At 46.9% G+C, this 27797-nt stretch overlaps 1 protein-coding gene and 3 pseudogenes across 4 annotated transcripts in view; all 4 read left to right on the top strand.

Moving 5' to 3' along the window:
• The window catches only part of LOC134966285 (myb-related transcription factor, partner of profilin-like), a 57621-nt gene extending 30062 nt beyond the window's left edge, over nucleotides 1-27559 (top strand). For 3 of the 4 annotated variants that reach the window (XR_010188615.1, XR_010188613.1, XR_010188614.1), the window contains 5 exons: nucleotides 23858-24044; nucleotides 24213-24731; nucleotides 24814-25493; nucleotides 25568-26660; nucleotides 27522-27559. Coding sequence is in view for 1 of the 4 variants with exons in the window: in XM_063942900.1 (XP_063798970.1) it covers nucleotides 24009-24044; nucleotides 24213-24731; nucleotides 24814-25050 (792 nt within the window). In the remaining 3 variants the exon portion in view is untranslated. The other variant, XM_063942900.1, reaches the window with a different exon arrangement.
• LOC134967065 (5S ribosomal RNA) lies at nucleotides 9483-9601 on the top strand (annotated as a pseudogene).
• On the top strand, nucleotides 9710-9828 carry LOC134967082 (5S ribosomal RNA; annotated as a pseudogene).
• LOC134967054 (5S ribosomal RNA) lies at nucleotides 15568-15686 on the top strand (annotated as a pseudogene).
• Nucleotides 27560-27797: the final 238 nt, after the last annotated feature.

Below are 27797 nucleotides of genomic sequence, written 5' to 3'. Positions count from 1 at the left end.
ACTACCACCCAAATGACTCGAAATCCGGCTGAAAGGGGAAGGTCCACCACGAAATCCATGGATATATGAGACCATGGCCTGAGAGGAACGGCTAAAGGTATGAGTTGCCCGATCGGCAACGAACGAGGGACCTTATGCTGTGCACAAACCTGACAGAAATGGACAAATTCCCTTACGTCTTTAGAAAGACTAGGCCACCACACCGAGCGAGAGACTAACTCCAAGGTTTTAGTGATACCTGGATGACCAGAGACTTTGTTGTCATAAAACTCAGCTAAAACAGTGCCTCTCAAAAATTCAGGGACAAAAAGACGACCAGCAGGAGTAAGTCTAGGAGCCTGCTGTTGAAGCTGGTTTAACTGAGTAAACAAATCCTGTGTGAGGCCTGCCCGGATGACTGATGATGGAACTATGGGGGTAGTAACAGGATTGCTATTGTGAACCGGAAGAAAGCAACGTGACAGGGCATCAGCTTTCGTATTCTTGGAACCAGGCCTGAAGGTGATAATAAACCTGAAACGAGTAAAAAACAATGCCCAACGTGCCTGCCGAGCATTAAGCCGTTTAGCTGACTCAATATATTGCAGGTTCTTATGGTCAGTAAATACTGTAATAGTATGCCTAGCTCCCTCCAGCCAATGCCTCCACTCCTCAAAAGCCCATTTTACTGCCACTAATTCTCGATTACCAACGTCATAGTTGGATTCTGCGGAGGAGAATTTCCTGGACATGAAGGCACAAGGATGTAATTCCTGAGACTCCGGATCTTCCTGAGAAAGGATAGCCCCCACTGCAACCTCTGAGGCATCAACCTCAACAATAAAGGGGAGCTCCGGATTAGGGTGTCTGAGGACAGGAGCCGAGACAAAGGCCTGCTTCAAGGCCCGAAAGGCAGACTCAGCTTCAGGCGACCAATTTTAAGGATCCGCACCTTTTTTAGTCAATGCTACTATAGGAGCGACCAGATCAGAAAAGGTATGAATGAACCGCCTATAATAATTTGCAAACCCTAAAAAGCGCTGAATTGCTTTTAAATTAGTGGGTTGTGCCCAATTAAGGATGGCCTGGAGTTTTTTCGGTTCCATGAAAAATCCCTGGGGAGAAATAATGTACCCCAAGAAGGACACTTCTGTGATGTGAAAATCACATTTCTCAAGCTTAGCGTATAAATGATTCTCCCGTAGTTTTTGAAGAACCAGACGCACCTGGGTAATATGTTGTTCCATAGACTCAGAGTATATCAAAATGTCGTCTAACTAAACGACTACGAACTTCCCAAGGAAGTCACGGAGAACATCATTGATGAGGTCTTGAAATACCGCAGGAGCATTTGACAGCCCAAACGGCATCACCAGGTATACATAGTGACCCGACTGAGTGCTGAAAGCCGTCTTCCACTCATCCCCAGATCTTATTCGGATGAGGTTGTAAGCTCCCCTAAGATCGATTTTTGAGAAGATCACGGTGGAGCGTTACTGATCAAAAAGTACTGAAATCAATGGCAAAGGGTAAGTGTTCTTAACAGAAATTTTATTCAGAGCCCGAAAATCAATACATGGTCTGAGCGACCCATCTTTTTTCTCAACAAAGAAAAAACCTGCACTCAATGGAGATTCCGAAGGCCTAATAAAGCCTTTTTTCAAGCTCTCCTGAATGTAATTATCCATGGCCGTGGTTTCTGGCCCAGACAGGGCATATAATCTCCCCTTAGATTTAGCTCCAGGTGCCACTTTACCTATCGCACAGTCATAGGACCGATGGGGAGGCAGAACGTCCGCATTGCCTTTTGAGAAAACATCGGCAAAATCCTGATATTCCACGGGAATAAGTTCTGGGACGACTGCCGCAACCCGGACTGGATGGGAAATACATTCCTTAACGCAAAAAGGACCCCATTGGGAAATCTCCCCAGACCGCCAATCAATGGTGGGATTATGAAAGGCAAGCCAGGGGTGACCCAAAACTACTGGAACTGCCGGAGAATGTGTAAGGTAAAATTTTATGTCTTCTGAATGTAGGGCCCCCACTGTCAGCAATACTGGAGGTGTGCGGTGAGTAATTATCCCATTGGAAAGCGGACCCCCATCCAAGCCGTGCATGGTGATACGTTTATCTAAGGGTATCTGTGGAATGCCTAAAGCCTTAGCCCAAGCTAAGTCCATAAAATTTCCTGCAGCTCCACTGTCGACGAAGGCCGACACCAACAAACTGAGGCTGCCAAAGGAAATCTTAACAGGAACTAATAGAGAATCATTAGAGGAGATTAGCTGCAGACCCAAGTGAACCCCCTCACAATTCACTTGGTCAGAGCGTTTCCCGACTTGTTCGGGCAGTTGCGAGCAATATGTCCCTTACCACCACAATACAAACAAAGACCAGAACTTAATCTTCTGGTTCTTTCCTCTGGGGACAGCCGGGAGAGACCCATTTGCATAGGCTCCTCGACGTCCTCAGGAAAGGTATAAACACAAGGATTAGGCCTAAAAGTTGTTCCTCTTTCAGCCCTCCGCTCTCGGAGACGACGATCTAGTTTAATAGCAAGCTCCATGAGTTTGTCGAGAGTCTCAGGAGCGGGGTACTGAAGGAGACTGTCTTTAATAAGTTCAGACAAACCGAGGCGAAACTGACTGCGCAGGGCCGGGTCATTCCAGCCACAGTCGTTCGACCAACAGCGAAATTCGGTACAATACACCTCTGCTGGATTTTTACCTTGTTTAAGGGCACGCAGGTGACTCTCAGCTGACGCCTCTCTATCTGGGTCATCATATAGCAGGCCTAAAGATTTAAAAAAGGCGTCTACTGATAACAAGGCAGGATCATCTGTTCTTAACCCAAACGCCCAGGTCTGTGGATCACCCTGGAGCAACGACATAACAATCCCAACCCGCTGAGACTCAGTACCAGAGGAACGGGGCCTTAAACGAAAATAAAGCTTACAAGCTTCCTTAAAATTAAAAAAATCTTTTCGGTTACCCAAAAAACGGTCAGGTAAATGGATTTTTGGTTCTGGGACCATACTCGGGGAGGCTCGCAAAAGATTTTCCTGCGATCTCACCCGAAGAGTAAGGTCCTGAACCATCTGAGTTAGTTCTTGAATTTGGTTAACCAAAAGCTGACTGGGATTTGGCCCTAAACCTGCCGGATTCATGAAGCCGAATTTTTAGACTCACCAAAACGAAATGGAAAAAATTAAACCCCTTTTTTTTTTATGTTTTGGGCCGGTGATAATGTTATGATCCTGATACTCAGGTCAAGGGAGGTCTTATACGGTGAGACCTGAGTACCAGGACGTAATGCTGGGAAAGGGAAACGGAATGAGAATAGCCCCTGGCACCCTACCTCCGTTGTTTTAACCGTGCTGTCAATTCACTCTTGCGAGACTATGGTTTCTTGGGCCCATGGCAGCCGCGTTTGAATGGCGGATTAAGTCTGCCCAACTCCGATGCCCCCTCAGGTCTTAAGGAGAGACAAAGAGTGAACTGAGACAGGGTAATAACAAGGGGCCCTCTAACTGAAACAACAAGGCCAGGGGCTACTGGCAAACCTAAAACTAAAGTATGCGCGGCACGCCGCCAAAGGAAGAGAACTACAAAGAAAACCACCGTCCACTCCCCCACACGGCACCGCCGAGTTCCGGGGAGGACAGTGAAAGCGGAAACCTCCGCAAATGCACCAATTCAAAGAAGTAAATCCTAAGCGGCATAGGCCGCAACACGCGGCAGATGCCGCTACTCACGAAACCGGGCGAGAACCCCAGATGACAGCAACAGGTTCTCAAGGACTAGAAGGATTCCCAGCACCGGCTTCGGATCTCCTAGGTTCAAAAGGCCATGGAACAAGATCCACTAAATACAGCTGACAGGAACAGAGTTCTGCAAGGCAGGAACAGCAAACAGGAAGCTATCACCGGCGTTTGTGTGAGGCACTGAGGAGGCATATAACAGGGAACCCTCCAATCAGAGTACAGAGCCTAATTACACAAAATGTTGCGCAGCTGCCTTGCTGCACGATCAGAGAAAACATGTGTGCATAATTTATTACTGCAACGGGGAACGCGGTCCGCCTGTGGCGTCCCCGTTGCTATGGACCCGGCGGCTTGGCGCGCACGGTGTCCTAGCGTTGCTAGGGACCCGGCGGCTCAGCGCGCACGGTGTCCCCAGTTGCTAGGCGCCGGGCGGGCAGGGAGGAAGGTGCAGCGGCCGCGGTTGTCGCTCGGAAACAGACCGAGCGGCGCCATGGACCGCGGCACCTAACACATTTCACTCATATGCCAAATTCCTAGCAATGAGACGTACCTAATATTCCTCCACAAATGTGTGAGATAAGTAGATAATGTCTATGCTACAATTGTATGGTTGTAAAATACAACTTAAAAACTTTAATGAATAAATACATGAAGTAGCTTTTATGTAACCTTTTTAAACCTATTTGGTTAATGATTTTAAGATTTTAATCCCATGTTATATATCTGAGGGGGATGCAATCAATTTGTTGGCTGTCAGGATCCCGGCGGTCAGGATACTAATGCTGGAATCCTGACTGCCAACAATGCCGACAGCCGTATTCCTAGCATACAGGGGCTATTCCCACTCGTGAGTGTCCATGACACCCATAGAGTGAGAATAGAACCTGTAGCGGGTACAGCGATCCTGCAAGGGAACTCTTAGCACTTGCCCTTACTGCAGGCATTCTGGTGTGTGGAATGCCGCTGTCGGGATCTTGACAGCCAGCATCCCACCCGCTGGTAAATAGTATGTAAGCCATCTGAGGCAACTCTTTGGCCCTTCCTAAAACATATTTACTCTTTCTATATGTGGGAGTAAAGGAGGGCCTAGTCACAGGTATAGGAGTGGATTAGGATGGAAAACCAACTGGAGAAATATCTGGAACCTAATGGGCCAGGGTCTTTTGCTGCAGTTGGGCCTGCAACAACATGCTAATGTCACCAAACAGCCCCAGTGGTGGATTTATGGGTCTTGCCGCCCCTGGGCACAACAATATTGTCCGTCTCTCCCCCCCCCCCCCAACACACACACACACACACACACACACACACACACACACACACACACACACCTACATGAACCTTCTGAGGACCTTTGCAACACATTCCTCTTACTTCTACTTTCCTGATTGCATGGGCCTTGTGATCTCCCTGTGCTGTACAGAGGTCACATGACATGGATGCAAGTGATGGACACTCCCTTCCAGTGTGCTCTGCTTACCTTCAATGGCAGCACTGTGCACACATTGGCATCCCCCTTTCTCCACAGCTCCTCTCTCTGCATTTGACATAGCAAGTCACATGCAGCACTCAGCACTCGTGAGACAGAGCGGCACGTGCAGGCTGGAGAGGAGAGCCGATGCTGTCCCTATAAATCAGGTACTAAACTAACTGGCGGTGCAACAATATTTGGTGTGCAGAGACTCTATATCAGCGGTAGCCTTTCTGTGTACCTACAAAGACCCATTGGGCCCTAAGCACCCACTTGTGCTTGGTGGGAAGTCCGCTTTTGTAAGGTGGTACGGACAACGGCCTGGTGTGCTGCCCCCAGGAGGTGCTTCACGTTCCTAATGGGAAATCCAGCACTGCACAGCCCTTCCCTGGTGTACATCTGTGCGTCCTAATGTCCAAGGACTGAGGCACCCACTGTCAGAATCTGTACTGCGCCTCTGTATGATCCCCATTGGGATGTATCAGCCACGCAACTCAAATGGAAAACAACCTCTACTGCACTCAACATCACCAGTGCTCACAATCAGATCAGGATATAATGCTATATACTATGCCATAGTGGTGCTTACTATATAACACCTCCTACTGCGTTCCCCCTGGCAATGAGCATGACACCCAGAGGGTGAAACCCCTGGCAATGAGCATGACACCCAGCACGTGATACTCTTGGCATCTAACAGTTATTGTAAAAGTTATTAGAAGCTTTACTGTAGGGCATAGTGTATCACAGATAGTGTGGTGTGTGACATAATATGTTCCAAAGGGCATTAATGTGTGGGGATTAACATGGTGGAAATTACTGTACTTTTTTCCCTGTGGTGGCCAAGGTCTGTTGGTGCAGGGTCAAAAACTGGGGTGTAAGGTAGTCTTTTCCTGTAAGGCTACGCCCATTTTATGCAGACCATGCCCATTTTTGCGAGGTCACGCCCCCCCATCCCGTTGGGAGCGCTCACGCAAATATCGTTTTTTTTATATCTATGGGGGAGGGGCACAATTTTTAATGTCAATGGTGGCGGGGGGCACGCATTTTTAAATCTCGCATTTGAAGCCAAATTGTTTAGAAACAGCCCTGCAAGAAAATATCTGCAAATCCAACGTTACCATAAGTGTGGCATATACCTGCGCTTGCTCGCGGGGTGAGAATATCTCCCTAATTGAATTCAGCGATATGAATAGAGGTTGTGTAGCAGCCACAGAAAGGGTTAATCTCTGCAGCTTGTCACTAAGTTACATTGTTGCAATTTTAGCTGGGAGCTGCAATAATTACTCTAATACATAACACAGCCAACACTTCTATATTCACACAATATACTGCATGGTGAATATAGAAGTGGTGCTTACTAAACAGCACCTCCTACTGCATTCCAAATCACCGCTGGTCACACTCATATCAGGCCCATAATGCTGTATACTATGTCATAGTGGTGCTTACTATATAACACCAGGTGCTGTGCGGTGGTCAAAACACACTAACTGGTCCCATGCTGTTGTTGAACTAAAGGCCTATACACATGGTGAGATTCGGGCTATGCCCGATTCTCAATATGCGACATGGGCTAGGTCGGCATCGCAAGCACATAATGAGTGTGCTTGCGATACTGACTATGTGCGATTTTGGCTAAGTGTCAATTTTGACTATCTCTTCTATAGAGATAGACTGTGCAGACAAGACAATTTTGACTACAGGTTGAGTATCCCATATCCAAATATTCCGAAATACGGAATATTCCGAAATACGGACTTTTTTGAGTGAGAGTGAGATAGTGAAACCTTTGTTTTTTGATGGCTCAATGTACACAAACTTTGTTTAATACACAAAGTTATTAAAAATATTGTATTGAATGACCCTCAGGCTGTGTGTATAAGGTGTATATGAAACATAAATGAATTGTGTGAATGTACACACACTTTGTTTAATGCACAAAGTTATAAAAAATATTGGCTAAAATTACATTCAGGCTGTGTGTATAAGGTGTATATGTAACATAAATGCATTCTGTGCTTAGATTTAGGTCCCATCACCATGATATCTCATTATGGTATGCAATTATTCAAAAATACGGAAAAATCCCATATCCAAAATACCTCTGGTCCCAAGCATTTTGGATAAGGGAGACTCAACCTGTATCTAGGCTTGTGATGCCGGGACCGCGCATCAGCATTGAATCGGGATGGCAAGGTGACTTTCACCTTGCGATCTGCACTAACTTTTCTTACGATTTTGACTATATAGTAAAAATCATAAGAAAATATCTCACCGTGTGTACACACCATTATTGTTCCAGTGGGGAACTGAGTGTTCCAGTGGGTGACCATATAGAATGTGTGGGGGGCAACTGTACAGTATGGGTTGTTATACTATTTATACTCTGTATGTTCTGACAGATTAAACACCCCTGCAACGAAGTCGGATTAACAACAAATCATGTTGGGTGCGGCTTGCCGAAGGTGACGTGGTAACATCAGACACTAATCCGATTGATTAGAATCTATGATGTAAGTGAGCATTTATTGTGGAGTAAAGCTTTTATATATACTCAGTAGTGTGCACTTCATTTTACTCTTTTATATATCTATCTATGAAACTAATTCAGACATGATCGTTGCCATGCAAAATTTTGCACGGCTACGATCAGTTACTCAAACAAGCGGGGGGATACCCAGCATGTCAGGCCCTAGCACCCCTCTCCATCCCGGCATAAGTACAAAAGCATCGCACAGCGGCAATGCTTTTGTACTTGACGAGTAGCTCCCTACTAGCGCATCTACTACGGTCCGGGTCACGCAGCCACCGCGGCCCGCCCCCACATGGTCCAGGCATGTCTGTGTTGCATGGACCGCGCCCCCAAAATGATGGCACAATGCCGCTGGCCCAATCCCTACCACCCAGTGACCGCCTCTGCCTGTCAATCAGCACTGCAGCACCAGCGCATGCGCAGTTCAGACCTTATCGCCTGTTTTGTGAATATTCACAGCAGAGATCAGGTCTGAATTAGGCCCTATATACAGCTGCCAGTGAGGCAGGGATGTGCTGCTGCCAGTGAGGCAGGGATGTGCTGCTGTCAGTGAAGCAGGGATGTGCTGCTGCCAGTGAGGCAGGGATGTGCTGCTGCCAGTGAGGCAGGGATGTGCTGCTGCCAGTGAGGCAGGGATGTGCTGCTGCCAGTGAGGCAGGGATGTGCTGCTGCCAGTGAGGCAGGGATGTGCTGCTGCCAGTGAGGCAGTGATGTGCTGCTGCCAGTGAGGCAGGGATGTGCTGCTGTCAGTGAGGCAGGGATGTGCTGCTGTCAATGAGGCAGGGATGTGCTGCTGTCAGTGAGGTGGGGATGTGCTGCCCACTATCTCCCGAACACCCCTGTCTGAGTCACCCACTTTCCCTGTCACCCCTGTCTCAGTCAACCACTATACCAGTCACCCCTGCCACAGTCACCAACCATCTCCCTATTACCCCTGCCTCAGTCACCCACTATCTCCCTATCACCCCTGCCTCAGTCATTTACTATCCCTGTCATCTCTGCCTCAGTCAACCACTTTCTTCCCATACTTACCCAACCCCTTCCTATCACCCCTCCCTCAGTAACCCACTATCTCCCTGTCACCCCCAGCCTCAGTCACCCCCTGCCTCAGTCGCACACTATCAATGTCACCCCTGCCTCCGTCACCCACTATCTCCCAGTCACCCCTGCCTCAGTCATCGACTATCTCCCAGTCACCCCGGCCTCAGTCACCCACTATCTCCCAGTCATACCTGCCTCAGTCACCTACTGACACCGGAGCAGACATTTCTGCTGGCGGCCTCCTGAGGTGGTAAGCAGAAATGTGCAGTGTCCTATTTCAGCACCAAAACAGTACTTTAAGTGTTGTGGGTGGTATTTTAGTTGGATTTAACCTCTTTCATGTCTAAACCTGATGCTTTTGGGTGCTTAAACAGTAATGCACTTGAACAGGACAGCTTTTCCTTGAAAGAAAAATGTACTTAAACAGGACATCTTTTCCTTTCCAATATCTTGTCTCTTCAATGACATACACAGTGGTAAACTCAAAGCAATGCTCTGTAGATTAAGGCCTAACAGAATACTTTAAATTATCTTTTTAGTCTCTTTAGTTTGGGAGAAAAATGCACTTGAACAGGACAGCTTTTCCTTTTTTATGCTACCAACACCGTTTTCTTGATACATTCCATTTTTAAACGTATTCATTTATGTACCAGTAGTTAGAAGTAGAATAACTCTAACAGAGCAAAATCATCTATGGCAGCATCACACTGGATATGTCCAATCTCATCTGATGTTGGAAGCTAAGCAGTGTTGGGCCTGGTTAGTTCTTGGATGGAAAACCACCTGGGAATACCAGGTGCTGTATGTGTTTTTATACTACCAGTACCGTTTTCTTGATACATTCCATTTTTAAACTTATTCATTTATGTATCCAGTAGTTAGAAGTAGAAGAGCTCTAACAGAAACTACCAAGCAAATCTACAGCCACACCACACTGGATATGCCCAATCTCATCTGATCTAGGAAGAAAAGCAGTATTGGGCTTGGTTAATACATGGATGGTAGACCACTTGGGAATACCAGATGCTGTAGGTGTTTTTATACTACCAACACCGTTTTCTTGATACATTCCATGTTTAAACTCTGTGGAGTCTTATTTTGTCTACTTCTTATCTACATTTAATTCCCTACCTCTAATCAAGGCATTTTTAAATGAGGGGCCTGCCATGAAGTGAGGCCTACCCAGGCCTCAGGTCTGAATTTGAATGTTCTTGCAAACTAACTGTGGGGTACATGTACTAAGCAGTGATAAAAGTGGAGAAGCGAGGCAGTGGAGAAGTTGCCCAAGGCAACCAATCAGCAATGATGTAACATTTCTAATTTGCATACTTTAGAAGTATACAGAGCAGCTGATTGGTTGCCATGGGTAACTTCGTTTTGTGGGCATTGTTTTGTGTCCAGACCGGTGGCAGGTGGAGTGCATTTGCTGGGAAGGCAGGGAAGACCTCAGATATGCTGCATCTCCTGATGTGTGTCTCCCTCAAGGGGCTGTCAGCAAGCAAATGCATGCTAGACACCCCATTCCAAGCTGATTGTGACATCACACAACACCCATCATAGAACAGGCATGCTAGAGATTGGGTCTTCAACCTGCGGACATCCAGCTGCTGTGGAACTACACTTCCCAGCATGCCCTGCCTCAGTTTTAGCATTGTCTCCATGGATGAATTTATTATAATTAATTTTGATGCTCATCATCTACTCCACATTTTCTGTAAGTAACCTCCTACGCTGATCGCTGACAAAGTGACCGGCTGCACTAAACACTCTTTCGGAGTACACACTGGAGGGGGGGCAACTTATGTAAAATAAAGCCAGTTTGTGCAAGGGCCTCCAAATTGACTCTTTTTCCTGCCAGTATACGTACGGACTGTCTGACATACCTACTTGGATGCTGTCACTCATATAATCCTCCACCATTCTTTTAATGGTGATGGAATCACATGCAGTGACAGTAGACGACATGTCAGTATTCGTTGGCAGGTTCTTAAGTCTGGACCAGATGTCAGCACTTGCTCCTGACTGCCCTGCATCACCGCCAGCAGGTGGTTTTGGAAATTTTAGCCTTTTGGCAGGTCACGTTCCGCTTGACTTGACAATTGTCTTACCAGCAGGTCTTTGAACATCTGCACTTGTGTCTGCTGGAAAGAGAGATACAACATAGGCTTTAAACCTAGGATCGAGCACGGTGGCGAAAATGTAGTGCTCTGATTTTAACAGATTGACCACAAGTGAATCCTGGTTAAGCGAATGAAGGGCTCCATCCACATGTCCCACATGCCTAGCAGAATTGCTCCGTTTTAGTTCCTCCTTCAATCTCTCCAGCTGCTTCTGCAAAAGCCTGATGAGGGGAATGACCTGACTTAGGCTGGCAGTGTCTAAACTGACTTCACCTGTGGCAAGTTCAAAGTGTTGGAGAACATTGCACAACATGGAAATCATTCTCCACTGTGCTTGAGTCAGGTGCATTCCCTCTCTCATTTGCCTATATCTTAGGCAGATGTATAGGCTTGAATGGCCTTTTGCTACTCCTCCATCCTCGTTACCACCTCTTGCTTCAGTTGATGGCAGGGCAAGTTCATGAGTGTTTGCTGGCGCTCCAGTCTTCGGCACGTGGTGGCTGAATGCCAAAAGTGTCCCGCAAATTTTCGGGCCACCAACAGCATCTTCTACGCGCCCCTGTTGTTTTTCAGAAAATTATGTACCACCAAATTAATTGTATGTGCAAAACATCTGACGTGCTGGAATTTGCCCACATGTAATGCACGCACAATATTGGTGGCATTGTCCGATATCTCAAATCCCTAGGAGAGTCCAATTGGGGTAAGTCAATCTGCGATGATGTTCCTCAGTTTCCGTAAGGGGTTGTCAGCTGTGTGCCTCTTATGGAAAGTGGTGATACAAAGCGTAGCCTTCTAGGAACGAGTTGGCATTTGTGAGATGCTGCTACTGGTGCCGCTGCTGTTGTTGCTGCGGGAGGCAATACATCTACCCAGTGGGCTGTCACAGTCATATAGTCCCGAGTCTGCCCTGCTCCACTTGTCCACATGTCCGTGGTTAAGTGGATAGTGGGTACAACTGCATTTTTTAGGACACTGAGGACACTTTTTCTGACGTCTGTGTACATTCTCGGTATCGCCTGCCTAGAGAAGTGGAACCTAGATGGGATTTGGTACCGGGGACACACTACCTCAAGCAATTCTCTAAGTCCTTGTGAACTAATGGTGGAAACCGGACGCACGTCTATCACTAACATAGTTGTCAAGGCTAAAGGAAAGGGTTAATGTCTGCAGCCTGTCACTAAATTACATTGTTGCAATTTAGCTGGGAGCTGCAATAATTACTCTAATACATAACACAGCTATCACTTCTATATTCACACAATATACTGCATGGTGAATATAGAAGTGTTGCTTACTAAACAGCACCTTCTACTGCGTCCAACATCACCGCTGGTCACACTCATATCAGGCCCATAATGCTGTATACTATGCCATAGTGGTGCTTACTATATAACACCAGGTGCTGTGCAGTGGTCAAAACACACTAACTGGTCCCATGCTGTTGTTGAACTAAAGACACACAGTGAGATTTGGGCTATGCCCGATTCTCACTATGTGACAGGGGCTAGGTCGGCATCGCAAGCACATAATGAGTGTGCTTGCAATACTGACTATGGGGGTAATTCCAAGATGATTGCAGCAGGAAATTTTTTAGCAGTTGGGCAAAACCATGTGCACTGCAGGGGGGGCAGATATAACATTTGCAGAGAGAGTTAGATTTGGGTGGGTCATTTTGTTTCTGTGCAGGGTAAATACTGGCTGCTTTATTTTTACACTGCAATTTAGATTGCAGATTGAATTCACCACACCCAAATCTATCTCTCCCCCTGAAGTGCACATGGTTTTGCCCAACTGCTAAAAAATTTCCTGCTGCGATCAATTTGGAATTACCCCCTATGTGCGATTTTGGCTAAGTGTCAATTTTGACTATCTCTTCTATTGAGATAGTCAAAATTGTCTTGCCTGCACAGTCTATCTAGGCTTGTGATGCCGGGACCGCGCATTGGCATCGAATCGGGATGGCAAGGTGACTTTCACCTTGCGATCTGCACTAACTTTTCTTACGATTTTGACTATATAGTCAAAATCATAAGAAAATATCTCACCGTGTTCCATTAGTGTTCCAGTGGGTGACCATATAGAACCTGTACAGTATGAGTTGTTATGCTATTTATACTCTGTATGTTCTGACAGATTAAACAACCTGGCAACGAAGTCAGGTTAACAACAAAACATGTTGGGTGCAGCTTCCAAAGGTGACGTGGTAACATCAGACACCGCTCCAAGTTATTTGAATCTATGATGTAAGTGAGCATTTATTGTGGAGTAAAGTTTTTATATATACTCAGTAGTGTGCACTTTACTTTACTATTTTATATATCTATCTATGGGCCTAATTCAGACCTGATCGTAGCCATGCAAAATTTTGCACGGCTACGATCAGTTACTCAAACAAGTGGGGGGATGCCCAGCATATCAGGCCCTAGCCCCCCTCCCCACTGGCACAAGTACAAAAGCATCGCACAGCGGCAGTGCTTTTGTACTTGATGAGTAGCTCCCTACCAGAGCAGCTACTGCTGTCCGGGTCATGCAGCCGCCGCGGCCCGCCCCCACATGGTCCGGGCTCGTCTGTGTTGCACGGACCGCACCCCAAAACTGCGGCACAATGCCGCCGGCCCTACCCCTCCCACCCAGTGACTGCCTCTGCCTGTCAATCAGGCAGAGGCGATCACTGGGCAGAGATGCCGATCGCATCTCTTGCATACACCAGCGCACTGCGGCACCAGCGCATGCGCAGTTCAGACCTTATCGCACGTTGTGTGAATATGCACAGCAGAGATCAGGTCTGAATTAGGACCTACATACAGCTGTCAGTAAGGCAGGGATGTGCTGCTGCCAGTGAGGCAGGGATGTGCTGCTGCCACTGAGGCAGGGATGTGCTGTTGGTAGTGAAGCAGGGATGTGCTGCTGGTAGTGAAGCAGTGATCTGCTGCTGTGAGTGAGGCAGGGATGTGCTGCTGCCAGTGAGGCAGGGATGTGCTGCTGTGAGTGAGGCAGGGATGTGCTGCTGTCAGTGAGGTGGGGATGTTCTGCTGTCAGTGAGGTGGGTATGTGCTGCCCACTATCTCCCTATCACCCCTGCCTGAGTCATCCACTTTCCCTGTCCCCCGGCCTCAGTTACCCACTATCTCCCAGTCACCGCTGCCTCTGTCAACCACTATACCAGTCACCCCTGCCTCAGTCACCCACTATACCAGTCACCCCTGCTTCAGTCAACCAGGATTTCTGTCACCCCTGCCTCAGTCAACCACTATCTCCATATCACCCCTGCCTTAGTCACCCACTATATCTGTCACCCCTGCCACAAACACCCACTATCCCTTTCACCCCTGCCTCAGTCACATACAGTCTCCCTATCACTCCTTTCTCAGTCACCCACTATCCCTGTTACCCCTTCCTTAGTCACCTACCATCTCCCTATTACCCCTGCCTCAGTCACCCACTATCTCTATCACCGCTGCCTCAGTCACCCACTACCTCCCTGTCACCCCTGCCTCAGTCACCCACTATCCCTGTCACCCCTGCCTCAGTCACCCACTGTCCCTGTCACCCCTGCCACACTCACCCACTATCTCCTTATCACCCCTGCCCCAGTCATTTACTATCCCTTTCATCCCTACCTCAGTCACCCACTTACTTCCCCAACCCCTTCCTATCACCTCTCCCTCATTAACCCACTATCTCCCTGTCACCCCCTGCCTCAGTCACCCACTATCTCTGCCACCCCCTGCCTCAGTCACCCACTATTGCTGGCACCCCTGCCTCAGTCACCCACTATCTCTTCTGCACCAAAACAGTACTTTAAGTGTTGTGGGTGGTATTTTAGTGGATTTAACCTCTTTCATGTCTAAACCTGATGCTTTTGGGTGCTTAAACAGTAATGCACTTGAACAGGACAGCTTTTCCTTGGGAGAAAAATGTACTTGAACAGGACATCTTTTCCTTTCCAATATCTTGCCTCTGCAATGACATACACAGTGGTAAACTCAGGGCAATGCTTTGTAGATTAAGGCCTAACAGAATACTTTAAAATATCTTTCTAGTCTCTTTAGTTTGGGAGTAAAATGCACTTGAACAGGACAGCTTTTCCTTTTTTTATGCTACCAACACTGTTTTCTTGATACATTCCATTTTTAAACCTATTCATTTATGTACCAGTAGTTAGAAGTATAAGAACTCCTAACAGAAATCACCAGCTCATCTACAGCCACACCACACTGGATATGCCCAATCTCATCTATGTTAGAAGCGAAGCAGTGTTGGGCCTGGTTAGTTCTTGCATCTGAGACCACCTGGGAATACCAGGTGCTGTAGGTAGTTTTATACTACCAACACCGTTCTTTTTATGCATTCCATTTTGATACTTTTTAATTTATGTACCAGTAGTTAGAAGTAGAATATCTCTAACAGAAAGAGCAATAATTATCTACGGCAGCATCACACTGGATATGTCCAATCTCGTCTGATGTTGGAAGCTAAGTAGTTTTGGACCTGGTTAGTTCTTGGATGGGAAACCACCTGGGAATACCAGGTGCTGTATGTGTTTTTATACCACCAGTACCGTTTTCTTGATACATTCCATTTTTAAACTTATTCATTTATGTAACCAGTAGTTAGAAGTAGAAGAGCTCTAACAGAAACTACCAAGCAAATCTACAGCCACACCACACTGGATATGCCCAATCTCATCTGATCTAGGAAGCAAAGCAGTATTGGGCTTGGTTAATACATGGATGGTAGACCGCTTGGGAATACCAGATGCTGTAGGTGTTTTAACACCCAGCACCGTTTTCTTGATACATTACATTTTTAAACTCCATACTGTATTGCCATCATTAGGCATGTCGCTGCGCTGGCGCTTTTATGTATGTCCCTGCCACCTCCACCGAAGAGCTGGATAGCACAATATGAAAACCACCTGCCGGGCTCACTGACTGTCTGAGTCAAAGGCTCCATTTTTTTTTAAAGATCCCTCTGCCAAGTTAAGGGGGGTTGAGGGGGCCTCAGAGATATCAGTGTACTGGGCCCCAAGATTTCTGTTGCTGGCCCTGACTCTAACCCATAACCTTAACTAACCCTAATGCCTGCAGTAAAAATCAATGTTTCTATGTATATAGGGGGTCATTCCGAGTTGATCGCTAGCTCCCGTTGTTCGCTGTGTAGTGATCAGTGGAAAAAAACAGCTAATCTGCGCATGCGTATGCTCCGTAATGCGCACGCGCATCGTACGTGTACAAAGTCCATTGTGGTTTTGCACTGATTCTAGAGATGATTCCAATCGCACAGCCGGCCACAAGGAGATTGACAGAAAGAGGGCGTTTCTGGGTGTCAACTGACCGTTTTCAGGGAGTGCTTGGAAAAAATGCAGGCGTGGCAGAAAAAACGTGCCCCGGTAGCAGTGCCACTTCAAAAAATTATTCTGAAAAAATTGGAAGCACACACTTGCAACATAAGAATTCATAAAATTCCTGTAGAGAACAAGGTTTCAAAGAGTTAAACTCACTGCTGTGTTGGGCTGGCCTTAACACAGACAAGCTTCGTACATCAGCATTTAGAGGGGGAAGGGCTCAAAAACCCAAGTGCAGAGGGACAGAGTTTCAGACTGTTATGTAACCGCTCCTGCCGCTGAGTGCTCTATTCTACTGGGAGGGAGGAATGGAGGGGAGATCAGTGGGTGGTCTTGACTGGAGCTTCATTCTGCCTGCACCGCTTAAGCGCTGACTGTCACAGAGTCTGACAGGTGCAGCGGAGCCAGCAGCAGCGCACAGCAGCAGAGTCACAGAGCACGGAGAGCGCCTCTCTAACCCAGCACCTCCCTGCTTTGCAGACTCTGCTGAGCAGGTAGCGCTGGCTCTGGGTAAAATTATAACATCAAACCCTATCTGATACTTGGTTCTTTGTTAGGATATCCTTATGTCTACCCCAGGCATGTTTAGATTGCTTTATTGTATCAGCTTCTACCACCTCTTAGGAAAGCTATTCCACTTATCCACTACACTTTCTGTGAAGTAATTTTTCCTCACTTTCTCCCTATATCCCTCCAGGCAGTGGTGTCACAAGGGGGGAGCGGGGGGTGCGGCCCACTCCCGGGTGTCACCCACCGAGGGGTGACACCAAAATGCCTGCTCCTGCATAGTGACAGGAGCCGAGTACAGCACTTATATTATGTGCAACACTCAGCTCCTGTCACTGTGTAGGAGCCAGTACTGCAGGGACAGCACCCCTGGGAGTCAGCCCTCACCTCTCAGTGACAAAAAAAAATGAGGTGTCGGGACACGCAGCTCTGCCCCTCCCGCAAATCCCTGCCCCCTTTTCGTGCCTTCAATGAGCTAAAAACGGGTGCTGCTGTGAAGCCCTGCCCCTCTATTTAAGAATTGCACATCTCCGTGAAGCCCTGCACCTTTTCTCTTGCTGCCACACCGGGTGTTACAGAGATGAGTGACGCCTCTGCCTCCAGGCTCAGTGCATGTCCTTGTGTATTACACAGTTGAGTCACATTATTATGACCACTACCTATATTTGAAGTCGGCAGCGTGTAGCCCATGATGTATGTCACGTGTGGTGCTCTGGCTTGGTAGGTATATAAGGGGTGTGATGATAGGCCATCTGCACATATATCACTCGTTGTTGTCATGTTAAAAGGGGCGATTTATCAGAGTTGCAAGAAGGAATTTATTATGGCTTTCGGGCCAAGGGTGGCAGTATTTCTGAAACAGCGCAGTTGGGAACTATTCATGTGCTGCTGTGGTGAAGGTGTTTTGTGACTGGACAAATGGCACAATTGCAAATAACCAATATGGAAACTGCTGAGCACTATTTGCCATTGATGTGAGAGGTGAATGTCGGCTACAAAGGTGCATGAGGGCCAACTGACATGCTACAGTTGAGCAGATCACCGCCAAAATGAACCTGCGAGATACCAGACCTGTCTAAAAGGACAGCTCAGCGAACCATACTGAGTAAGGGGCTCTGAAGCGGTTAGTCAATAAAGTCACTTAACTGTGTAATACTTCTCTTCCTTTGAAAATGTCACCCTCCCACTGGTGTATCTATAACAGGTGAAAAGTGTGTGGTGCACACAGGCCCCTGGGTACACCCACTGCACACCCTTCACCCATTTAAGTATACTTACTGCTCCATTGGCCTGACGCCATTTGCAGAGTTGCATAAATCACTGGGAAAATGGCCTCCATGGCCATTTTCTGGTGATTTGAGCATACACAATAGAAATGTCCCCGGGAACGCAATATGGTGTCCCTGTTTCTGGAGACCTGCAGATGCATGGTAGACTGTGGTGCAATGACAGAGTTTACTGCATCTCCAGAGAGGAGGGGGCCCAATTGGAGCCTGTACACGGGCCCCATCCCCTCTTAAAGCACATTTGCACCTTCCTGTACCTTGTTAAAAACTGGATGGGGGAATGTAATAGGTGTGACAATCAGAAAGTTAGATTTTTCCTGATTTTTTAAAGTGGCAATCCTGTACATGGCAAAATCAACCTGGTTTTGCCATGTAAATGATTGCCAGAGTAAAAAAAAAACAGGAAAACTCTCACAAAATCTCTCACTTTCTTATTCTCACACCGTATTACATTCCTCCCTATATATTTCAATGTTTCTATTGCTGTATGTTCCCTCTTCCCTTCTCTGCTCCAAACTATGCACATCAACATCTTTTAGTATTTCCAGGTAAGTTTTGTGATGTAGGCCATGCACCATTTTAGTTGCCCTAATGTATTTATAGCCTTCTGGAGATGTGGCTTCCGGAACTGAACACAGGATTCTAAATGTGGCAGTACCAAGAACCTATACAGTGGCATTATTACTTCTTTCTGCTACTGGTTCCTTTCTCTATGCAAACAAGCATCTGACTTGCCTTTCCTATAGCTTTGTTACATTGCTCACCTGAAATAGTAATACTTAGATCGCTTTCCTCCTCAGTACTTGCCATTATAATACCCCTAATATTATAGTTAGCCTTTGCATTTTTGAGACGTGTATGATTTTGCATTTTTTGGCATTAAATGTTGCCATGTTCTTGACCATTCCTCTAGTCCAGGGGCGGAACTGCCAGAGACTACGGAGGGGTATATGCAATTCAGGGCGAATTGCGTCTTTTTTTCGTCCGTTTTAGGATTCGACTGTACTCGACAGCGAAACCCTCCGCCCGGGACCATGAATTCGACATATGCAATACAAAATGCATTCGACACTCCCCTTGTCGAATAACGGACCAATCGTCGAGTAGTGGGCATCCTGGATTCGACTTTCCGACGTTTTGATCCCTTTATAGGGCTTGTTTGCTGCGTGCTCAGCAGCCATTTTGTGAACCTGCAGAGAGGTGTGTGGAGGTGCTACAGAGCTAGAAAATTGGTGTTGTTTGCTGTGGTTTTCATTTGGACACCCAGCAGGCTTTAATCCAGGACGGACAGGAGACCTGTTACCCCGGAGGAGAGTCATTTTAGGAGCGATTTCTACATTTGTAGGTAAGTACATGTGGTATGGCGTTGCATGTATGTGTTTGTGTAGTGGCGGGAGGGGGGGGGGGGGCCATGAGGTGTACATGTGGCGTTGCTTTGGGGTGTTTGGGGTATGTATATGTGTGCAGGTATGTGTATCTAGCTCCTGCTTGTATTGCTGCATGTTTTTTTGGGAGTTGTTTGTTTGTTTGTTGCCTGAAATTTTTCGGGTTTTGTGTTTTGGTTTTGGGTTCGGTTCCTCGGCCGTGTTTTGGGTTCGAACGCGTTTTGGCAAAACCTCACCGAATTTTTTTTGTCGGATTCGGGTGTGTTTTGGATTCGGGTGTTTTTTTCAAAAAACACTAAAAAACAGCTTAAATCATAGAATTTGGGGGTCATTTTGATCCCAAAGTATTATTAACCTCAAAAACCATAATTTACACTCATTTTCAGTCTATTCTGAATACCTCACACCTCACAATATTATTTTTAGTCCTAAAATTTGCACCGAGGTCGCTGTGTGAGTAAGATAAGCGACCCTAGTGGCCGACACAAACACCGGGCCCATCTAGGAGTGGCACTGCAGTGTCACGCAGGATGTCCCTTCCAAAAAACCCTCCCCAAACAGCACATGACGCAAAGAAAAAAAGAGGCGCAATGAGGTAGCTGTGTGAGTAAGATTAGCGACCCTAGTGGCCGACACAAACACCGGGCCCATCTAGGAGTGGCACTGCAGTGTCACGCAGGATGTCCCTTCCAAAAAACCTGAACCACTAGCCATGAACATAGGCCAGGGCCTCAGCCGTTCCTTGCCACTCCGTGTGGTAAATGGCATATTGGCAAGTTTACGCTTCTCCTCCGACAATTTTATTTTAGGTTTTGGAGTCCTTTTTTTACTGATATTTGGTGTTTTGGATTTGACATGCTCTGTACTATGACATTGGGCATCGGCCTTGGCAGACGACGTTGCTGGCATTTCATCGTCTCGGCCATGACTAGTGGCAGCAGCTTCAGCACGAGGTGGAAGTGGATCTTGATCTTTCCCTAATTTTGGAACCTCAACATTTTTGTTCTCCATATTTTAATAGGCACAACTAAAAGGCACCTCAGGTAAACAATGGAGATGGATGGATTGGATACTAGTATACAATTATGGACGGGCTGCCGAGTGCCGACACAGAGGTAGCCACAGCCGTGAACTACCGCACTGTACTGTGTCTGCTGCTAATATATAGACTGGTTGATAAAGAGATAGTATACTCGTAACTAGTATGTATGTATAAAGAAAGAAAAAAAAACCACGGTTAGGTCACTGGTATATACAATTATGGACGGGCTGCCGAGTGCCGACACAGAGGTAGCCACAGCCGTGAACTACCGCACTGTACTGTGTCTGCTGCTAATATATAGACTGGTTGATAAAGAGATAGTATACTCGTAACTAGTATGTATGTATAAAGAAAGAAAAAAAAACCACGGTTAGGTGGTATATACAATTATGGACGGGCTGCCGAGTGCCGACACAGAGGTAGCCACAGCCGTGAACTACCGCACTGTACTGTGTCTGCTGCTAATATATAGACTGGTTGATAAAGAGATAGTATACTCGTAACTAGTATGTATGTATAAAGAAAGAAAAAAAAACCACGGTTAGGTGGTATATACAATTATGGACGGGCTGCCGAGTGCCGACACAGAGGTAGCCACAGCCGTGAACTACCGCACTGTACTGTGTCTGCTGCTAATATATAGACTGGTTGATAAAGAGATAGTATACTCGTAACTAGTATGTATGTATAAAGAAAGAAAAAAAAACCACGGTTAGGTGGTATATACAATTATGGACGGGCTGCCGAGTGCCGACACAGAGGTAGCCACAGCCATGAACTACCGCACTGTACTGTGTCTGCTGCTAATATATAGACTGGTTGATAAAGAGATAGTATACTCGTAACTAGTATGTATGTATAAAGAAAGAAAAAAAAACCACGGTTAGGTCACTGGTATATACAATTATGGACGGGCTGCCGAGTGCCGACACAGAGGTAGCCACAGCCGTGAACTACCGCACTGTACACTGGTTGATAAAGAGATAGTAGTATACTCGTAACAATTAGGATGACACTATGACGGTATAAAGAATGAAAAAAAAACCACGGTTAGGTGGTAGGTATATAATAATAAATAATACAATTCTGGTCGGACGGACTGCCTGCCGTGTGCCGACACAGAGGTAGCCACAGCCGTGAACTACCGCACTGTACACTGGTTGATAAAGAGATAGTAGTATACTCGTAACAATTAGGATGACACTATGACGGTATAAAGAATGAAAAAAAAACCACGGTTAGGTGGTAGGTATATAATAATAAATAATACAATTCTGGTCGGACGGACTGCCTGCCGTGTGCCGACACAGAGGTAGCCACAGCCGTGAACTACCGCACTGTACTGTGTCTGCTGCTAATATAGACTGGTTGATATTTAAAGAGATATTAGTAGTATACAACAATACTATACTGGTGGTCAGGCACTGGTCACCACTCCTGCAGCAAAAGTGTGCACTGTTAATTAATATAATTGTACTCCTGGCTCCTGCTAACAACCTGCAGTGCTCCCCAGTCTCCCCCACAATTAATTATAAGCTTTTAATTTATACATTGATGACTGTGCAGCACACTGGGCTGAGCTGAGTGCACACAGACTGAGTCACACTGTGTGACTGACTGTGCTGTGTATCGTTTTTTTTTTCAGGCAGAGAACGGATATAGCAGAGAGAAGTGAACGGATATATTATATTAAATAAAAGTTAACTAGCAACTGCACTGGTCACTGACTGTGGTAAACTAACTCTGTCTGCGACTCTGCACAATCTCTCTCTATCTAATCTATCTATCTCTATTCTAATGGAGAGGACGCCAGACACGTCCTCTCCCTATCAATCTCAATGCACGAGTGAAAATGGCGGCGACGCGCGGCTCCTTATATAGAATCCGAGTCTCGCGATAGAATCCGAGCCTCGCGAGAATCCGACAGCGTCATGATGACGTTCGGGCGCGCTCGGGTTAACCGAGCAAGGCGGGAAGATCCGAGTCGCTCGGACCCGTGGAAAAAAAAGTGAAGTTCGTGCGGGTTCGGATTCAAAGAAACCGAACCCGCTCATCTCTAAGTGTTTCACGTTTTTTTTTTCAGAAAGTGGTTTTTGGGTCGTGCTTTTGCATTGGTGTACCTTCAGCATGTGCAGGAATGCTTTTTGGCTTGTTTGGGGTGATTTTAAAGTGTGTTGGTATCCGACATGTGGTCGACATGTGATGTTGTTTGTTCCCAAAACATGTTTTTTTGCTCATCTTTTACTAAAATAAGAGCAAAAAACATGTTTTGGGAACAAACGACATCACATGTCGACCACATGTCAGATACCAACGCACTCTAAAATCACCCCAAACAAGCCAAAAAGCATCCCTGCACTTTCTGGAGGTCTACCAGTGCTAAAGCAGGAGCAAAAAACATGTTTTGGAAACAATCTACACCACATGTTGGCCACATGGCAGATACCGACACGGTCAAAGTCAGCCCAAACATGCCAAAAAGTACCATAATTTTAGCACTGGTGCATGCCTGCACATGCTGGAGGTACTTTTTGGCTTGTTTGGGCTGACTTTGACCGTGTTGGTATCTAACATGTGGTCGACATGTGATGTCGTTTGTTCCCAAAACATGTTTTTTTGCTCATATTTTAGCACTGGTGCATGCCTGCACATGCTGGAGGTACTTTTTGGCTTGTTTGGGCTGACTTTGACCGTGTCGGTATCTGCCATGTGGCCAACATGTGGTGTAGATTGTTTCCAAAACATGTTTTTTGCTCCTGCTTTAGCACTGGTAGACCTCCAGCAAGTGCAGGGATGCTTTTTGGCTTGTTTGGGGTGATTTTAGAGTGTGTTGGTATCCGACATGTGGTCGACATGTGTTGTCGTTTGTTCCCAAAACATGTTTTTTTGCTCATATTTTAGCACTGGTGCATGCCTGCACATGCTGGAGGTACTTTTTGGCTTGTTTGGGCTGACTTTGACCGTGTCGGTATCTGCCATGTGGCCAACATGTGGTGTAGATTGTTTCCAAAACATGTTTTTTGCTCCTGCTTTAGCACTGGTAGACCTCCAGCAAGTGCAGGGATGCTTTTTGGCTTGTTTGGGGTGATTTTAGAGTGTGTTGGTATCCGACATGTGGTCGACATGTGTTGTCGTTTGTTTCCAAAACATGTTTTTTGCTCCTACTTTAGCACTGGTTGACCTCCAGCATGTGCAGGGATGCTTGTACTGGGGTTTTGGCTTGTTTGGCTGTGGGTTTTTTTTAATTTTCATTTTTTTTTTCTTGTTTGGTCCTGCTTGAGCACTGGGGTCCCAGCAGCATGACGTGTGGTTGCATGTAATTTTGTAATGTGTGTTAAATTTGTAAAAATATATATTTTTTCTTTTTACAACAGAGATGTCCAGGGACAAGCGGCCCCGATCCCCCCTTCCCCCCACCCCTCAGAAGAACTTTCCCTGCATAGCAATGAGGAGTGGGAGCCGACCCAGGAGGAGGATACGACCGACCAGGCATGCAGTGACCAGCCGCGGTCGTCAAGGGACCAAATGGAGAAGTCAAAGAAAAAGACAAAGCCTAGAAAGGTAAAAACTGACAACACCTGCAGACACAATAGCATCCAACTTGACACACCCTAGTTTGCGCACTGCCATGCACACCTACAGGTATCTTTGCGCACTGCCAGGGATACTGACACTCACAGGTACATACCGATCTTATTAAATGCATGTTTTTTTTTTTAATCCCTAAAGGCAAGAAGCCAGCCAGAGGAGCAGTCGGAGGAGGAAGCCTCTGGTGAAGACGCAGGACCGAAGAAGCCACGTGGACCCAGATACACTGAGGCAGAAAACTGTGCCCTAGTGGATGGCATCGACAGGTCCTACGACATTCTGTATGGACCAAGGGCACAGACCACAGCAGCTAAGACCAAGCAAAACATCTGGGATGCCATCGCGAGACAAGTCACTGCAGTATCTGGAAACCGCCGGAGCATCAGAAACTGCATGAAGCGGTACAGTGATTGCCGCAGACAGACCAAGAAGAAGATGGGGATTCAGCGCCGACATGAGACAGCTACGGGAGGTGGTCCGGCTCTCAATCTGAAGTGGCTACCCTGGGTGGAAGTTATCAAAAGGCGCATGAACCCTGCCATGGTCCAAGGAGTTCGCGGAGGTGTGGACTCTAGCCGTCTGCTGGCTTTCCCGAGGAAGAAGAACCGCCCAGAAGACGGAAGACAGCGGGAGACAAGCAGTCCAAAAGGAGGCCTGATGGTAAGAAAACATTCAGATGAGCTGCACTAATCTTTTTTTTTTTTATTTTTTATTTGCTAATGTGTTTGTTCTTTTTCCCCAGACACGCCTGCCCAGAGGACATCACCTGCGCGCAGGAGATAGGCAGCAGCGCGCGGACCATCACCTGTGCAGCAATCATCACCTGCACGCCACACATCGTCAGCGCGCAGAAAGTCACCTGCGCGCCAGACATCGTCAGCACGCAGACCATCACCTGCGCGCCAGACATCAGCGCACAGAACATCACGTCGGCGACCACACCACCAGCTGGGCGCCAAACTACATCTCCTGCGCGTAGGCCATCACCAGCTCGTCATCTCTCCAGGAGCTCTGGGACTGTGACCAAAGAGCCTCAACAAGACACTACCCTTGTGGACCCATCACCCGAACTGTTTGAGTCTACAGGGTTAACGGACAAAACTTTTCTTGGGTTTGAAGACAGCCGTGCAGAAGTATCCAGCCAGACCCTTGAAAAGTCTCCAGAATTGAGGACAAGTGAAGCTCCTGGAGCAGCGGCACCACCGGATGGAGAAGGATTTTATTTTTTTTATTTTTTGGGGGGGGGCGCCATTTTGTATAGTTTATTAAGTTTAATTTTTTGTTTTCTTTTGCAAACAGAGGTGCCACGGACCAGCAGCGGACTTGCATCGGGGATTGGTCCCTGCTTCAGGCCGGATCTCCTACAGGATTCGTCGGACGACGAGGTGGAAGTGCAGCAGCCTGCTGTTTCTACATCCATGTGTGAGTAAATATCGAATTGTGAGCCTTCAAACAAATGTATGAATGTGTATACTAAGTTCTAATTTTCTTTTCAGCTGCACAAATGCAATTGGTGGCAGACGTACAGGAAGGGCAGGATCCCTCAAATCTTCAGAGGGTACACACCCTGGCAGCCGAGATGACTTCCCTCCAGGATACTTACACGAATGTCGTTGGAACCAGACTGGACGCCATTGAGAAGACAATGGAGAAGATGGCAAACGGTCTGGTTGAAATGCAAAAGGCTCATGCCGACAGCACGGCCGAAATGCAAAAGACCAGACGAGAAGATCACAGGGAGACTATGGACATCCTTCACATTCTGGCCACATCCATCAACCGGCTGGTGGAGAACACATCATGCCTGGCACACAGCGTTGACAACATGTCAAAGAGCCAACGACATTCGGCATCCAGCCAACAGATCATCGCAACCACACTGCAGATGATGTATGATAAGCTCCCAGAGCCAGCTCATCAACACTCTGGTGAACCACCACTTCCGCCATCACAAGCCACACGGACGCCTCCTTCCCTTCCTCCACCACCATCCTGGTATGGACGGTCACAGCTGTACCAAGGATATACAGGAATGTACCACACCCACCAGTTGCCTCCACCACCAACACCGGCCGCATCATCTACACCCGCACGGCCACCGATGCCAAGTCAACGCACTCCACAGCAGCCCAGGGCATTGACGCCCCATCAGGAGGAAGAAGAGGATCCAGACGGACAACCACCATAAGCCCGGTCGTATTGTTTTATTATTTACTCTTATGTTTTTCATGTTTCCCTTTCTCCCCCTCCCATTAGTTTTTATTTTTCTTAATAATATGTTTGTGTTGGGCTCCCCCACTCTCGACCGGATACTACCAAGGAGCTTTATGTCTGGGCATACATGCGCAGGCATGTATGCGGGCGCGTGTGGTAACGGATGAAAGCTCCTTGTGGCTACATGTATGATGGGCCAAAGAGCTATTCTGATACCACTTTTTTTTTTACCAAAAAAACTCCTTTTTGTATTGGTGTACAATAGGCTTTCACTGTTGTGTGATTTTACTATTCACTAGTGTTTATTTTTGGCTTATTCATAGGATTGGGTGGAAAATTGAAGTGGACGGCGTAGTTCGTGTTGTGCGTACCAAGGTGAGTAAAGCCATGTTTCAATGTATATATTCAATCCACTTTGGACCGCCTGCCCTTGTGGAACCACACAGCCCAGCAATAGGTCATTCTGGGCTGTGTGGTTTCACGAGTGCAGGCGTGTCAAAGTGCTGACCACTAACACCACTGTTCCACTTTTGACCGCCTGCCCTTGTGGAACCACACAGCCCAGCAATGGGTCATGCTGAGCTGTGTGGTTCCACGAGTGCAGGCGTGTCAAAGTGCTGACCACTGACACCACTATTCCACTTTGGACCGCCTGCCCTTGTGGAATCACACAGCCCAGCAATGGGTCATGTTGAGCTGTGTGGTTCCACGAGTGCAGGCGTGTCAAAGTGCTGACCACTGACACCACTATTCCACTTTGGACCGCCTACCCTTGTGGAACCACACAGCCCAGCAATGGGTCATGCTGGGCTGTGTGGTTCCACGAGTGCAGGTGTGTCAAAGTGCTGACCACTGACCCCACTATTCCACTTTGGACCGCCTGCCCTTGTGGAACCACACAGCCCAGCAATGGGTCATGCTGAGCTGTGTGGTTCCACGAGTGCAGGCGTGTCAAAGTGCTGACCACTGACCCCACTATTCCACTTTGGACCGCCTGCTCTTGTGGAACCACACAGCCCAGCAATGGGTCATGCTGGGCTGTGTGGCTCCACGAGTGCAGGCGTGTCAAAGTGCTGACCACTGACACCACTATTCCACTTTGGACAGCCTGCCCTTGTGGAACCACACAGCCCAGCAATGGGTCATGCTGGGCTGTGTGGTTCCACAAATGTTCTTGGGAAAGGAATGAACATGACATCATTAGTGTCTTTACTTAATATGGTTTTTTTCACACAGATATCTACACAAGAAAAGAATGTAAAGAAGAACAAACACTACTTTTTTTGTTTTATTACATTTTATTTTTTATTCCAAAATAAAATACAATTATATATTTCTTCAATAAATTTAAAAAATGAGAAGTTTTGTGTGGTTTTTCTTTAAATTATTAGTAAATAAAATGTAAAATATGAGATGCAGTGGTATTGTGTTAGGTCGTGTCCCTTTTCATCCATGATGATTCAAGCAACTTGGGAAGGATACTCCGCAAGACCAGTGGAAGAGAATAGTATG

The sequence above is a fragment of the Pseudophryne corroboree genome, chromosome 10 (genome assembly GCF_028390025.1).
Source record: "Pseudophryne corroboree isolate aPseCor3 chromosome 10, aPseCor3.hap2, whole genome shotgun sequence".
Lineage (NCBI taxonomy): Eukaryota > Metazoa > Chordata > Amphibia > Anura > Myobatrachidae > Pseudophryne > Pseudophryne corroboree.
Note: the sequence above shows the minus strand (reverse complement) of the source record. Positions and strands in the feature narration are given on the sequence as shown.